Raw genomic sequence first — 14,765 nt, 5'->3', positions numbered from 1 at the left:
CTTACTACTTTTTATACAGTAAAAAAAAAAATTTCAAAATCATTTGTTTTTGTATCTCCATATTTGAAGAGCCATAACTTTTTTTTTTATTGTTCCGCCGATGCAGTTGTATGAGGGCTTTTTTTTTTGCGGGACGACTTGTCGTTTTTATTGGTACCCATTTTGTAGTAAATGCAACTTTTTGATCACTTTTTATCACATTTTTTTTAAGTCCGGATTCACAGAAAACAGCAATTTTTCCATTGTTCTTTATTTTATTTTTTACGGCGTTCACCGTGCGGGTTAAATAATATAATCGCTTTATAGTCGGGGTCGTTACGGACGCGGAGATAATAAATGTGTAACTTTTTTGCTTTTATTTAGTTTTTATTAATAGTAAAGCATTTTGTAAGGGGGAAAAGTGGGTTTTTCTTTTTTTTTTTTTTTCACTTTTTTTTAAATTAACTTTATTAAACTCTTTTTTACTAGTCCTACTGGGGGATTTTAATATGTGATCATCCAATCGCTTTTATAATACACTGCAATACTTCTGTATTGCAGTGTATTACTGCCTGTCTGTTTACAACAGGCATCTGCTAGGCCATGCCTCCTTTATTAGGCCCTCGGCTACCATCTGAGAACCAGACACTCTGCGATCTCATTGCCGGGTGTCAGTGGGATGAGAGGGAGCTCTCTCCCTCTCTCCAAAACAACTCAGATCTGGCGCTCGCTATTGAGCGCCGCATCTGAGGGGTTAAACGGGTGAGATCGATACTAATATCGATATCACCCGTTCGAGCAGGGATGCTCTCAGCTAACTCTGGTAGCTGAGAGCAGGGACGTTTAAAGGCTCCCTGCTCTGTTTATTCTAATGCAGCGCCGTGAAAAGGCTATTGCATCAGAATAAAGCCCGTTACTGGCCGCCGTGAAAAGGCGTCATACACTCCTCTGTAAAACGCCCGCTTGGTCTAAAGTAAACACGCCCACTTGGGCATTAAGCAACTCATTAGCATAAATCTAAAATCGCTAATAAAGTGGTGAAAATAGATAGTTTTTTAAACTAAAAAGCACTGCCGTCATCTACATTATAGCGCCCATCTCCTTATGTAGGAGATAGGGCACTTATGTGGTGACAGAACTTCTTTAATTACAGACCCATTTATTTTTATTGACCACGGACACCTTCCACGAGCCAAAAATGCGGGTGGCGGTCTGCGCCCGGCCGTGCCCATAATCGCGGACCGTGATCCTTACAGAAGGTACAGAAAAATTAATATAAGGCTGTTCAAAAAAATAGCAGTGCCATCATTTTTCTTTAAAAACTCAAAAATGTCATGTATAAACTGAAAAAATGTTTCAGATTTCACTTTACTGAACTAATATATAGTGGCATAACCTTTTGTTTCTGAGAACTGCTTGACATCTGTGTTGCATGGAGTTGACCAACTTCTGGCACCTCTGAACGTATTCCAGTCCAGTTCTACAGTTCTGCATTTTTGGGTTTTGCCTCATAAACCGCATTTTTTATGTCACCCCACAAGTTCTCTATGGGATTGAGGTCAGGGGATTGGCAGGATGTTGTTCACTTACTGATGTGCTTTGGGTCATTGTCATCTTGAAACACCCATTTCAGGGGAATTTCTTGTTTGGCATAGGGCAACATGATCTCCAGTATTTTTATATAATCAAACTGATCTATGATTCCTTGTGTGCGATAAATAGGCCCAATACCCTAGTATGAGAAACATCCCCATATAATGATTTTTGCACCACCGTGCTTTACTGTCTTCACAGTGTACTGTGGCTTGAATTCAGTGCTCGGGGGTCCTCTCGCATACTGTCTGCGGCCACCAGACCCAAAAAGAACAATTTTGCTTTTATCAGTCCACAAAATGTTGCTCCACTCCTTTTTGCGACAGTCAATGTGTTCCTTGGCAAATTTTACCCTATTCAGGACATTTTTTTTTCAACAGGACTTTATGGGGAGTTCTTGCTGGTAACTTGGCTTCACTTAATCGTCTTCTCATTGTAGCAGTACTCACTGGTAACTTCACATCTTCTTTGATCTTTCTGGTGGTCACCATTGACTGAGCCTTTGACATTTTGGCTTTTCTTCGATCCATTCGGACAGTAGTTCCCCGCTTCCTTCCACGTCATTCAGGTGTTTTTTTTCACTTCAAGGCATTTGAGATCATTATAACTGAGCAGCCTATAATTTTCTGCACTTCTCTATATGTTTTTCCCTCTCTAATCAACTTTTTACTCAAAGTTCGTTTTTCATCAGAACAATGTCTGGAACGACCCTTTTCCCCAGTATTTCACAAGGAAATACACTATAACCAACATGTGCAACATTTGCCACCCTCCTACCTTCAATAAGGGCCACAACTGACACCTGTTATTCCACAGAATGAATTACTTCACCTATTTAACTCCTCACTGCTATTATTTTGAACCCGTGCCTTTCAATGAATGATTCAATTCCTCAGAATGAGCAGCATTCATGTCCTAATTGTTGGCTCTGGTTTTTTCTACTATACTTACAAGTAAATTATTTGCTATGTACTAAAATCACTTCTACCAAAAACATTGATTTATCAGGTTAATGATGTTGGACTGCTATTTTTTGGAACACTACTGTATATGTACAAAGCCGGAGTGAGGGCAGGGTACATACGGTCTTGAGTTTAGTATGTTTTACACATATGTACATGGTAAGCTTTTCTCATACTATTGCTCTTGAATGGTATATATTGATAGACATTTAACATTGTCTTTTTTTGTATTTATTTTTTATTTTGGGTGGGAGAAGATGGGGTTCGTTAAAATTAGCGACACAAATGTTACTTTGTTGGATTTGCTGCTTTGGTGTTTTATAGCAGCAGCAGGATCTGCAGTATTAGTGCTAGTATTAGTATATGTATATATGTTTTTCCATGATCATTATTAGACTATCGGTATTCTTCCTTTTCCATATAGCGTTTATAGATTACTGGTATGTCCTGTGATAAGGTTATGATATTTCAGGATACCATGGTTTCCACCTTGGCATAGCTGTGATGGCTAATATCTGTCAGCAGCCTGTCTGACATTTTAAGCAATACAAAGTCAACTCAATTTAGAAACCGCTGGCTGTGTATTTACGGCCAGTGGTACGTGTCCTTAAAACCTGCGCCATAGACTATTTACAGCACAGGTTTTAGCTTGCTAGCAGCTTAATGTCAGGTCTCCTGAGGAGAAGATAGACGTAGCTTCTATCTTCTCTGATCTCTTTTACACAGCGCTCCTATATTAACATAGGCAAATGAACACCTATATAAGAAATCACATATGAACCATTATTAGCGAAAAATAGACAATATTTTATTGAAAGACAAAATCGTTAAAAATAAGTACATTGGCAGTAGCATTACCCATAGAAAAAGTATCCCCACATAGGTTGTGTCACACAGCCTCCATAGTAAAGTGCACATAGGCAAGCCCCATGGAAGAAGCTACTTGCGAAACACGTGTTTGGGTTGATTCCCCCCCCCCCCCATAGTTCTGATTTGTATACCTCCTTAATTGTACCTTTCTGCTGTCTGTTTTTTTTTTATATATTACTTTGCTTTGGATGGTTTCTATCCATATTCATCGTATTACTTGTCTTTGCATGCACTGAAAGTTAAATAAAGTGCAAAAAAATTAATTATAAATACACATAAAATACCCACCCCAAAAAAACTCCACCCCCCCCCCGCCAATCATTGTCTTAACTCTAACCCTGACCCAATTACCCTAAAATAGACATGTAATATATTAAAATTCACAGTAGACAATGACTATCACAAATAAAAGGTCTATTTTAGGGTAAACTATGTTGTTACCAGAAAAAAATAGCTAAAATGTAAAAAAGCAAATTATTTTTTTTTACTATTATTTTCAAACTTTAAGCCTAAACATTTTAAAATCGCAAAAAGGATGTGTATAAAAATGATAAAAAGCGAAACCTGCATTGCCTACGCAAAAAACATCGCAAAAATCACGTCGCTAGCCCAACAAATAAAACGGTTATAGCCATTTAACTAACGAGTGCTAATAATGGCTAAATGGTGTCTGGTCTTGAGGGATCAAAATAGCCCGATCCTGAACCGGTTAAATAGAACAATATGTTTTTTAATGTATTATTAGTTCCATCATTTTTCTCCTGAAATGTTATTTGCATATTCGTACAGATCATTGTACTTTGAATGCACTTTGAGTTTGCACTTCTTTAGCATGGTAGGAGCATACTATATAGGAGGTGTTTAACGTGGAATGTGGGCCTGTGGCTGCACAGACTATAGTGTGTCCGCATTCATCAGCAAGCCCGTTGTCTTCAGCAATGCCGAGCTTCTACTGAATTAGGCTGTGGCTCCAGGGAGACAGATAAAGTCAAATCTTCTGCACTGAAGCTTAGAAAACAAGCTCCTAGAAATAAGCTCTGGTCCCTGTAGTGCCTCATTAAAAGTCAAATTAGAGGCTGATAAAAGCGGCTCGGATATTTAATTAGATATTATTTCTTGTGATTAAAAGGGTACAAGACTGCAAAAGAATCTCTGACCTTTCATGATCTGAGCTGAACAGGAAGCTGACATCTACAGTTACTAGCTCCTGGGAATTAGACTCATCCTCCCCATCTGAATCTGAAAACTAAGTTTGATGGTTTTACATTTTAGGAAGGTGGAAAAGCAGATTTAAATCCGTTATTTCTTATTTTCATATTGTATAAGACAATATAGTGTATAGTATTTTTTAATAATAAAATTAAAGTGCGGTTTCAGTTATACAACACTAAATATAATTTTACATCTTGTTGCGCTACATATTTGGGAATCACTTTTACAGCAAGGCCCTAATTGGCTTTAATTACTGAAAATGCTTTGTTAGCGCAGCATGACATCTTTTGCCTCCTGAGCTTTAGTATTTGAAAATTTCAACTTTCTGTATTTTAAGGCAGCCTCAAGGTATCGAATAGGCCGGACAATATGAATTGTGATAAAATCGGCAGCAGTGTATTCAAGATATGGCTGTTGGGAAATGCAGTAGCTCGGAGATGAGATCTAATGCTACTCCATTTATGAAACCGGGTATTTTCCGTAAATGACTGTTATCAAAATGTTGTGAAAGTAAATTACTGAATATTTGGTTCAAAAGAGTTGATGCTACAAAGTAAAGCGAACTTAATTCTGCATTTACAGTTGGATTCTGTAAATTGGGATAATATGCTTTACTTGAACTGCACCGAGCCTGCTCTGCTATGATGCTTTGTTGGAATTATTTTGCTTAAAGTATAAAATATTTTGCTTAAAGTATAAAATATATTCATATATATCCCCAGAAACAGCCCCCCATAGGACTATGGTCATAGGGTGGCTTCCCGCGTAGCGTAAACGCTGCAGAATTTCCGCAACAGAATTGTGTGCTGAAATTCCGCAGCATTTACAGTAGCAGCAAAATGGATTTCCATTGCCGCGGAACAAAAACAGCGTAAACGGTAATGAATTGACCTGAGGTGCGGAATTTTATTCCGCAGGATGTCAATTTATGCTGCGTTTTTGTTTTTCTGTTGCAGGTTTTTCCCATTGAGTTCAATGGGGATGCGACTTATGCCGCGTAATCACAACAGGCACGCTGCAAAAATCGCATGTCCAGGAAAAAAAATCATACTTACCCAGAACGCTCTCCTTCTTCCTGAAGTCCGGCCTCCTGGGATGACGTTTCATCTCATGTGACCACTACAGCCAGACACGGCCTTCAACGTCATCGTTGGAGGCTGGACTACGCGCAGAAAAGACGGTGGGGGTGAGTCTGAGCACTTTCTCTCACAGTGGAAATTCCGTTAAAAAAACCGCACCACAATGTGGTTTTTACGCAGCGTATCCGACCCGTGGGAACCCGGCCTAAGTCTGGTACTGCAGCTCCAGCCAACTGTGGCTGAACTGCAATACCAGACACAGCCCATAAACAGATGTGACGCTTTCTGGAAAAATAAAATACAAAGCAGAGCTTTTTTTTTTCTCATGCTGAACAATCACTGAGTAAACACATAGGGGGGGATTTATTAAAGCTGGAGTACTTCCGTAAAATGCGTCTAATTTATTAAAGGGCACACACCTCTTAATAAATTAAGTGCATCTCTGGCTGTCCGTGCGGCAGAAAGGAAATCTACGCCAGCTATGAGTTGGAGTAGGTTTTCTCTATAATTTACACCAGTTTCAAGCTAATCCCTGTCCACTTTTTTTGAAAGTGGTGTAGGCAGTTAAAAAATACAAAAGTAACAAGTGCTTCAGAAATCCCCCCGCCCAAATCTAACACACAGTACTGCATCAGAATGCGTTGACAGGCGCACACATGAGTAGTCAGCGGTATGTTTTATAATACAGTGCTGATTTGATTCCATGTCGCTGCCAGGAGAATTTTAAATGCTTCTTTTAATGTGACAGAGCGCCAGGGTTTATTGCATCCAAAAATCAGTACAAGTTAGGCCTCGTTCACATCTGCGTTGGAGGCTACGTTAGGGGCCTCCATCGCAGATCCGGCCGAAATTGCCGGAAACCATATTGAAGACAATAGGGCAGCACGTTGCGCTATTATTTCCGGTAAACCACGGCAAGCCCATGGAACCCATTACCATTAAAGGTCCATGGCTTCCATTGGCCGCTGCTGGTGTCCATATTGCAACGTAACCATCGCATCTGGTTTGCGCTCTTTTTGCTCCTCTGACGGAGCAGAACGGAAATCCCTTAAGCAAAGTTTCTTCACATATGCAGATTCAGATGGGGGAGCTTTCCAGTTGAAGATGGATATTGACTTTTACATAGAAATCTAAACAGCGAGGTTATTTAAAAACATAGACATCCAGGCGTAGTCTATTAAACCTATACGTGAAGAATATCATGACGAAAATAATGTAAGAGAACTACAAACGTCCAAAAACCTTCTATGCAAACTAGACAAGAAGTAGGCAAAAATATTTTATTTGTGTAATGTTCATTTGTATAAATAGAATCCGTATAACTCCGGGAGAAATCCCAGTTATAGAACTGCTTAATTGAGTCTTATATTTCATTAGTTTGACGGTTTCAGATCTCGCTTTCAGGATGTGAGATAAATGCCTTCCGGGTATCATAATTTTGTACAAAATAAATATTTTATCTCGCTGTAATAAATTCCCAGACAAGCTTTTCACTTTGCAGCATTTCAGTATAATAGAGGGCGGTTTGTGAAAGTAATAATATCCTATTGCTATTCCACTGGGATGAATAGATTTGGCCATGTGAAGTTTCTACTTATCACAGTCCCTAACTTATCCTTTTTTAGAGTTTTCACAATTGGAAGGATTTTGATTTCAAAACTGCATCCATTATTTTGGAATAGCTGTACCAAGGTTGCTTTTTACAGGATTAGTAAAGTAAGGCTCCTGCAGACTTTGAAAGTATCTTTACCAATCAAGCAGTTTAAGGCCAAATGCACACGATGCGGATTTGCCGTGTGTGTTTTCGTGCGGAATATCCGCAGCGTAATACAGTACCAGCAAAGTAAATATTTCAAGAAATCTCATCTACACGTTGCAGATTTTTTTTCTGCACATAAATAGACCTGCGGTGCGTATTTTAAAATCCGCAGCATGTCAATTTATCTTGCGTTTCCCCATGCAAATTGTATCTTGACTAGTTTTAAAAGAAAACGCATCAAAATCGGCAACATAAAAACGCACCTATTTCTGTTTCAAAATCTAAAAACCGCACCTAAAAACACATTTAAAAAAAAGCACTATATTAGGTGTCAATTTTGCCAGTGAAATTACCTGCGTTTACTTGCGGTTTTGCATGAAAATCTAAGGGACATTTCCTTGAATATAAGACAACAATGGTAGGTGTAGTACTTGAAAAACATTTCTTTGGAAGAAAAAATAAAAAATGAGACTACCATGTACCTGTGAATCGGATTTCATTTAGGCTGGGTTCACACGTCCCAGTCATAATGCGCTGTTTTGTTACGGCTCGCAGAAAAAACAAACAAATTTTAGATTGCGACGTGTGAACCCAGCCTTCGTCTCACCACAGGTAACTGTGTTATACTGCCCAACCACGCCCTGGAGTGAAGTATAAAACGAACGATTGAAATCAATTGGAAGCTTTAAACTTCTGGTTTTTAATGCGTATTTCTGTGTGTAAAACGCACCGAAATTTGCATGAAAAGAAGCCATGTGAACATGGCCTAAGGATCTGTGAACAGTGGAAGCAGAACAGACCAGAATAGCCGAATGCTACAAGATCAGCAGTTCCCTTATCCGTTCTTTTAGAACTTGATATACGTATTGTACACTTTTTATTATTTCAGTTTTTGTGATTCTATTACGGTTTTCTTCAACTGAGTGCTGTAAAGAAAGTATATATAACGCTGGCAATATAGTTACATAGCAGCAGGACGTCTAATTGATACCGATGTATATCCGATACATTATAAACTCTTATTTGTCTTTCCCACTAGCTGCCCAGCTGGACAATATTGGCTTCAGCATCATCCGTAAGTGTATTCAAGCTGTGGAAACAAGAGGTGAGCACATGGGCCACTTTACAACAGATGGCATAAAGCTTAGGTCAACTTAATGATCACTCACTTAATGATCACGGATACACAGATGTCTTTAACATGGTTTTTCACTCACCTGTTTCTGAAACCAATTAAGATTAGTCTCCAATGGGAAAAATACTGCAAAAGATCTGAACCGGTTTATTTATAGATCCCATTCTGGCTACATTTAACCCAATTGTCCTCTGTACTTGAAAGGTAGATGTCCTAAAGGAACAAAATGGCTGGATAAAAAAAACAAACATTTCAGCCTTATGTGTTTTGTTTTCCATAGCAGGAGCAGGTAGGAACATGCATTAGTCAGAGGGAGAGCCCATAAAGGATGATGAATGGAGAGCAGGTTTACTTGTAAGCCATTATCAGACTTGTTTCTTTTACACCTAAAAGATAAATTGGCCAAAACGTCTGCCGATCAACGATATGAGTTGTTCACTTTCGAAAGACACAAACTTAGTCTTCATATGCTTGTTCATTAATTGGATCGTTTTTGAGATCACTTGTCTTTCGGGCCAATATTTCCACACCTTTTTTACCCCATACTCTATTTTACTTTCCAGCCATTAGGCTGTGAGTGACAGGCCAAATCCAGTGGACAAGAGCACTCTTGGGGTCCTAACCCCAGATAAAAGTTATGACATATTTTTATATGCTGCACAAAGCCTACCTTTTATGGATGGATCTATGTGCTGCAGCCCTAAAGGGGTTCACGGTTAATAAACAATATGAGAATACGTCTTGATGAAAATATGTGCCCGACCGCTAAAGTTGATTAAAGGCACTGCGAACTTGGGAAAAATTTTATATTTTACCTTAATGGGGTTAAGTGAGCCCCACCGATCACGTGAACGGGCTTCCAGTCCCATAGGAATTGAGTGGTAGTGCACATTCTTGGTCGCTGCTTTATTCAATTCTATGGGGCTGCCCAAGATGGTGCTGGGCAGCCCCATAGAAATGAATAGAGAGCGGTTGTTGAGCATTCGCACTACCGCTCCATTCCTATGGGGCTCCCAGGAATGGCATGGTAAACCCCTTCTCGTGCTTGGTGCGGGTCTAAGTGGTCGGACCCTACTGATCAGATATTTATAACCTATCTTGTGGATAGGTGATAAATATTGATTATGGGGAAACCCCTTTAAAGGTATAGCAGAAGATTGGAGTATTGCTAAACAGGATGTGTCCAAACCCTGTCTGATCAATCCATCCATTGTACATATTCATTCATAGCATAGTAAAGTTTGTGTGGATATACAATCCTTTTGTAAATGTACAACATCCTGTGAAATTGGTAAATAATAATTCATCTACTGAGCAGCCATATTGCTTTCTGGTATACTAGTTTACATTTCTGTTATGCAATCATTCTTCACGTTCGCATTTGTGGAGGTTGTTTTTTTTTGGTGGGGGCTTGGACGGCTTTTCCAGTGATCAGTGACCATGCAATATCTTGTGTCATCTAGAAGGCTAGCTCGAGTCAGGTTTTGTTTTTTCATGTTCAGATCAACCTCAAGTCAGCAAATTGTAAGGTTTTGGGGTGAAAATGATTTTTCATCCTCATTATTAATTCTCAAAGAACATAGTTTGAGAAATGTTTATGCCAGTTTGTGATGAAATCCACATCCACTCTTCATTATGAATTATTGAAGCTGAAGCAGTAGGAAGTTGGCCGATTTGACAGTCTAACAATGATGTGGAATAAATAGTGGCAGTGAAGAAGTCTGCTGCAGTTGACAGCCACAATTACGATCTAAGGAACCAATTAAGTCTGTTAAAAACAACTTGACCTTTTCAGAACCATGTCTGAATTCACAGATAGATGGTTGCCATTGTGCTGATGATCAGCATTCACTACTTTACAGGGATTCTCTTGTGTGAAAGCCTCTACCGAAAGTGCTAGTCACTAAAGTCAATGGATTATGGTCACTAGACTGCAGTTGGATGTTAATGATATTTGTACTGAAAACACCTCCACATTCTGTCAAGGAGCCTCTGCATGACTCCAAGGCTACATTCAGACGAGCATGGGCAACCTCATACGTGGAAAAACTGCAGTTTTTCATGTGCGGGGCGTGTTATCACGGATCCCTCATATACTAGAGTCTATGGCGGGATCCGTGAAAACGCAGTAAAATTTGGACACTTCCTATTTTTCCACAGACCCTTCACACGCTCCATTGAAACAATGCCCGTGTGAACGGCCCCATTGAAATCGATGTGTCCATTGGACGGCCATTGTTTTTAACGGACCTTCACACAGACTAGTTATGAGCCCTTAGGCTGGATTCACACTGCATTTTTGTGACCTTTTTGACATGCGTTTTTTTGTGCTGCTTTAGATCTGTCTTTTAGCAGAAACCTTTTTTAAAGCCTATTTAGAATTGCATTCATATAAAATTGTATATTTATTAGCCCTTACCTATTAAATGCTTTTTCTATCATTGGAAATATTTCTTACCATGTTTTTTTCACAGCTATTAACGAACAGGGTCTTTACCGAATTGTTGGCGTGAGCTCCCGAGTTCAAAAACTGCTGAGTGTTTTAATGGGTAAGTGCGGTGAAATGAACACATGTCCAGCTATTTGGAGCCCAGTTAGGTTTGTTAATAAAAGTAATATTCTGCAGTAGTTTCTTCGAATTCGCCCTGAATTCTATATTTCTCTTTAAATTCTTGTCTCCATAACTGATATAACATATGTAGTTTGCAGATCTTCTGTCTTTTCCCTTGCACTCAACAGCTCTAGGCTATGGCAGTCGGCCAGCTGAACATCTGTGGATACCTTTTTAAAAAGCATTCATTTCATTTGCTGCACGGAAGTGGACACAAATGTTTGTCAACTAGAACACAACATAATTATTGGTAACAATGGTGTGCAGACCATCGTATTTATCTGATTTACTGGACCTTATGAATGTAAAGGAGAGAAATTGCTTTGCTTTGACAGTCAAGCCTACGTATATTTTATTTTCAGCATACGACATTTGATTTTGTCTGTTTTCTTTTTGTTTTTATAATGTATGGTCAACCAGCCAGGAAGACGTGCTGTGAAACAGACTCTAAATATACTTTAAGAAAATAGTCTATGTATAGCAAGGATTTCTCCATTCAGTAACAAATAGTTTTCATTGCTTGTACTTCAATTTTTGCAAATATTCATTCATCTCTGTTGCCTGTTATAGAACATTCCCCCCCCCCCCCCCAAAGTCCACCATGTAAAGTCTTTTAATAATCTCCTTACCTGAAGTTATCTTGGTCTCTTACACTGTTCACACCACGTCCCGAGTATACACCTGGAAATGCTTTTAACCTATACTGTATGCCGAACTTATTCATACTTTTATTTAGTTTACTGTTTTTGTTGGTTTTGGTTTTCTTGGCTTTGTTGAAAAGGGTAGTTGCTTTTCAATATAAAGAGATCCCGCTTAAAAAAACAAAAAAAAAAACATATACTGCTCATATGTCTGCACTATACAATCTGCCTTTGCGCCAGGAGATTTTTCCGGCATATGAACAGAGCATTAAAGATGCTGAGGAATGATCATTAAAATGGCACCAATTACAAAAAGTTCTCCGGTGGGGCTGGCATATGTATCTGTATTGTTTTGCATTCCCTTTCTCATACTGCTGCTGTTGGCAGCTCTGTAGTCATTGCATAGTGTTTGCAAGCCAGAAAGCTTATAGTGAATGTCCACCCTCTGAATACCATTTATTTTTTATTTTTTAAATCGGTTCAAAATTCTGGATTGAAATTTTATTTTACCTTTATATTGTCGAAGCTCCGTTTATCTGATATACTGCTCCTAATCCCCTGCATAGACTGTTTTTTTTTTAAATCACATAGTGGCTCCCTACAGCCACCACTAGAAAGTACTTAGGAGCAAATTTGCGTAATGTGTTCTACTTTGAACTAAATTACCATATAATATGTTTAAACCCTTTGACTTCAAGCCACACTGTCACGACACTTTCGGAAAGTGGCGATAAAAAGAAAAATTTTAGAGCAATTATGGTATACGCAAAAATGTTACTTTTTTTTTTACACACCATGGGTGTGCTAGACTTGTTTTCACTTTTGCCCTGTTCTGGAGACCATTCGCTTAGATTTAGCTTTGGAGTTTACAATCCAGGTACTTCTCTTCAAAGACCATTACAGATACCCCCTGTTGGCGATGACAATTACAAACCGCGGCAGATTCAGCATGGAAGGCAATGTCACTGAAACAAGCTCTCCTGGCTCACCAACTGGGATAGCCTAAGGCTGGGTTCACACGAGCATGTTACGTTCGTAAAGGACAGAACGTATTTCGGCCGCAAGTCCCAGACCGAACACAGTGCAGGGAGCCGGGCTCCTAGCATCATAGTTATGTACGATGCTAGGAGTCCCTGCCTCGCTGCAGGCAACTGTCCCGTACTGTAATCATGTTTTCAGCACGGGACAGTAGTTCCACGCAGAGGCAGGGACTCCTAGCGTCGTACATAACTATGATGCTAGGAGCCCGGCACCCTGCAGTGTGTTCGGTCCAGGACTTGCGGCCAAAATACGTTCCGTCCATTACGGACGTAACATGCTCGTGTGAACCCAGCCTTAAGGATGACAAGACTTGGAATTTAAGATCGTGTTTCCAGAGACTTCCTTACTAGAAGTCATCGAAGACACCGTAGAAGCAACAGTATTTCCCTCCAGGAACAACTCCAAAAACTGGATCTCCTTAGGCTGAAAGGAAGAAGTAAATTTTAAGTCTAAATCATTATGATTAATATTCTTAACAAATACTTGATTAAAAAGAGGAGGAATGGGGCTGGCACTGTCAAACCAAACACTTATAGTTGAATGGAGATTCCTAAAGGCACTATTCGCATTGATGGATTTTGGCAATCCACATGCCCACGGGGTGCTCATCGACCAGTAAAGCACATACAACTTGAAATCCAAATAGAAAAAATCGAGACACTCACCGGCTGTGGCAATGAATTCCTTTATTCAAGATCTTGGTCTAAAACGATGTGGAGTAAGCCTACAACAGTTTCGCGTACGCACGCGCTTTATCAAGGCTCTGGCGTCCCTTCCATTTCCTTCTGATTTTATAACCATGTGTCAATGCGTATTTACATAACAAACCTTCACCTCGTGGAGCAGAGAAATGCACAACACATGATATCCGGTAATACAACATAGTCCTTATATAACCTAAAAATAGCATTACATTGTTTGTCTTAAAATATCATTGTCTATGTTATAAACACAGATCGTTTCGGTCATTAAGACCCAGTGGTCCTAGTGCCCCTGTCTTCAGGATAATTTCAGCCTCTTTTTGTAATAGGATTTTGTGTCTATCTCCCCCAGACAATATTGCCTTTATTTGAATGATACCTGCAAACCGCATTCACCGTGCATCATTTGCATGTTTCTCTTACATATGTTGTATCAATCTTGGGCAGCCCTCACCTGTCCTTAATGGCCGTATATGTTCACGAAAACTTTTATACATCCGTCGTATCGTTTTTCCTATATAAAATCTGCCACAAGTGCATACAAACACATTTACTACATACTGTTTCCTACAGGTTCTCAATTAGGCCTCATGCACTCATCCTTCACCGTTTTGAAATCCGTTTGAAACTGATCCGTGTGTCAGTTATGACTTCCATGTGCTTTCCGTTTTCACTCCGTCTCCGTTCCGTTGTTCCGTTTTAAACAGACTTTGTGCTTCCGTTTGTCTTCCGTTTTAAAAACGAAGGTATTAAAATTAACTTGTCACATGATACAGGGAACACCCATAGGAATATCACATGATCGTTTTGGCGCAGTTTTCACCACAAACAAGCATACAATGGCATAATAGCAAAACAGGGCAATGAATTACAGCAAAGTGCAATGTGTGTATTGACTTATTTTCTGACGCTGTGCACGAGTTCCCTGCTCCCAACGACGCTGCAACAGCTCCTTTGTAAGGATTCTGCCTGCGTATCTCACAGTTCTGGGTGATCATGCACCATTGTGATCAGTCTGTCTACATCCATCTTGTGTGTTGAATGCTGTGAACTTTGGCACGCCCTGCCGTTGCTTGGCAAAGGATCCATCAAAAACAGGCGGCACACAGATGCCTTCCGTGTGCCGTCCGTTATTTTGACGGACCCATAGACTTCAATGGGCCCCACGGTCACTGAACAACA

The 14,765-nt window shown here is 39.6% G+C and overlaps 1 protein-coding gene across 1 annotated transcript in view; it reads left to right on the top strand.

Annotated features, from left to right (window-relative positions):
- ARHGAP26 (Rho GTPase activating protein 26) overlaps positions 1-14,765 on the top strand; it is a 467,460-nt gene that overhangs the window by 198,181 nt on the left and 254,514 nt on the right. The window contains exons 13-14 of the mRNA XM_075856546.1: positions 8,494-8,559; positions 11,064-11,138. Of these exons, the coding sequence (XP_075712661.1) occupies positions 8,494-8,559; positions 11,064-11,138 (141 nt within the window). The remainder of the gene's footprint in view (positions 1-8,493; positions 8,560-11,063; positions 11,139-14,765) is intronic.

Source organism: Rhinoderma darwinii, chromosome 3 (genome assembly GCF_050947455.1).
Source record: "Rhinoderma darwinii isolate aRhiDar2 chromosome 3, aRhiDar2.hap1, whole genome shotgun sequence".
In the NCBI taxonomy this organism is placed as follows: domain Eukaryota; kingdom Metazoa; phylum Chordata; class Amphibia; order Anura; family Rhinodermatidae; genus Rhinoderma; species Rhinoderma darwinii.
Note: the sequence above shows the minus strand (reverse complement) of the source record. Positions and strands in the feature narration are given on the sequence as shown.